This window comes from Brassica oleracea, chromosome C7, assembly GCF_000695525.1.
Source record: "Brassica oleracea var. oleracea cultivar TO1000 chromosome C7, BOL, whole genome shotgun sequence".
Lineage (NCBI taxonomy): Eukaryota > Viridiplantae > Streptophyta > Magnoliopsida > Brassicales > Brassicaceae > Brassica > Brassica oleracea.
In genome coordinates this window covers 17,181,068-17,182,937 of record NC_027754.1, presented here as the reverse complement: position 1 = coordinate 17,182,937, position 1,870 = coordinate 17,181,068, and the positions used below count along the sequence as shown (strand labels likewise).

Sequence of the window (1,870 nt, the reverse complement as noted above, 5' to 3'; positions counted from 1 at the left end):
GAAGAAGATGCTTTCCTAGTCGAAAGCTGCATGTCCATAGGCAGCTCGTACTTGTGTCGACCGACACCAACAACTGAGCATCGATCGACATCATCAGCCGGGCATCGATCGACACCACTCTTGGGATCAGACAAAACTGTTCAAATTCAGAGCCACTCAGATTTTGCCGCTCGACACCCGCATCCTCCCACCCTAATTAAAAGGGACAACATCGATCGACAACAACACAATGCAATCGATCGACAGCAACATGGGAACATCGATCGATAACAACAGAAGATCAGCGATCGACAACCGCCAATACCATACCAAGTACGCTTACCAGATCTTGATGCACACCGCTTGAAGGCCTCTCGAAATCCATCTCAGACCTTAGCCATCTCAGACCTCAGTTTGCTTGGAGACAACAAAGAAGGTAAGTCACCAATCTTCAGAAGCACCTGAGCAAGAGCAAACCCTAGCTGAAATCTCTTTCGTTGAGAGTGTCGATCGACGACATCTACCAGGTGTCGATCGACGACATCTACTAGGAATCGATCGACACCAAACAGACGGATATGAACCTGCCATGGAAAGCAGGCAACGAAAGAAGAGATTCCGGTTGAGAAGAGAGTGAAATCTAGGAAACCCTATATCCCCAAACACCTCAGGAGAGAAGTTAACAAAGAGGAACCTGAAGGATTTCACAAGAGGGTGAAGAGGGTTCCTAAGGATATGTCTTTTGAGGATGCATATCATAAGTATAGACTTGGTAATTTCTTCAGAGAGAGCAGAGAGACTGATAAGGATATTGAGCTCCTATTCAACAAGGTCAACCGTAAACCCAAGAGGACACTGAAGAAGGAACAAGATCCTGGAAAGTCCCTGATTCCATACTCTATACATAGCCACCATTTACCAGACGCCCTATGTGATACTGGATCTGCAGTCAACATCATGGCCATAGACACTGCTGAGCTATTAGGACTAAAGATGGAACCTTCTAAAGATAGTTTCACTTTCGTGGATAGCTCCTGAGTAAACTCAGCAGGCATGATCAAGAATGTTAAGGTGGAGATAGGGGAATGCATTATCCCTGTGGACTTTCATGCTATGGATATCAAATCAGGCAAGACATCTCCACTCCTTTTTGGAAGAGCCTTCATGGCTACAGTAGGGGCAGTTTGTGATCTTAAGAGAAATAAGATGTGTCTGACTAATGTTGATGAAACCATCTTCTATGATCCCATGGAAAAGAAGAAAAGTGAGGAGCTTATTTCATGCATAGAGATGTTTGAAGATCCATGACCTACAGCTGATTCAAATCACGAGCCTGCAATACCAGAATCAGCGTCGGTCGACATTAGAATTTCAGCATCGGTCGACTTCCAATCCTCAGAATCAATTGACAATAAGCCTTCAGAATCAGACGACTTTCATTCCTCAGAATTGATCGACACGAAGCCTTCCGCATCGGTTGATACCCTCCGACTTTCAGAACAGCCGGAGACTGAAAAGTCTAAGTCTGGGGGAAGGACCGGAAATAGAAAGAAGAAAAAGGAAAGGAATGTAGATGCAGATACCCTGTCACTAGTCCCTTTGCAATGTCAAGAGGGAAGCCTTGAGTATAGAGTGCGCGGCAGAGGAGGTTCTGAACCTTTTACCAAGGTTAGAGTGCTATGTGATCCAGAGCTGAGAGAAAAAAAGAGAAGTTTCTGCAAGAGCTTTTCTCAACAGCATCAACAAAACGAGGAAGAGAGACACTGAGACTTGTTCTGGAGCAAGTTCACATGCTCATCCAGACTAAATCAGATCTCCAAAAGTCAAGCTAAATGACTGTAACAAAGCGCTGAGTGGGATGCAACCTACTATTAGGTAATTTCTTTCAGTT

The 1,870-nt window shown here is 44.7% G+C and overlaps 1 protein-coding gene across 1 annotated transcript in view; it reads left to right on the top strand.

The window, feature by feature from the left end:
* Positions 1 to 1,017, top strand: part of LOC106302723 — a 2,201-nt gene extending 1,184 nt beyond the window's left edge. Inside the window, exon 3 of the mRNA XM_013739178.1 lies at positions 580 to 1,017. Coding sequence (XP_013594632.1) covers positions 580 to 1,017 — 438 coding nt within the window. The remainder of the gene's footprint in view (positions 1 to 579) is intronic.
* Positions 1,018 to 1,870: the final 853 nt, after the last annotated feature.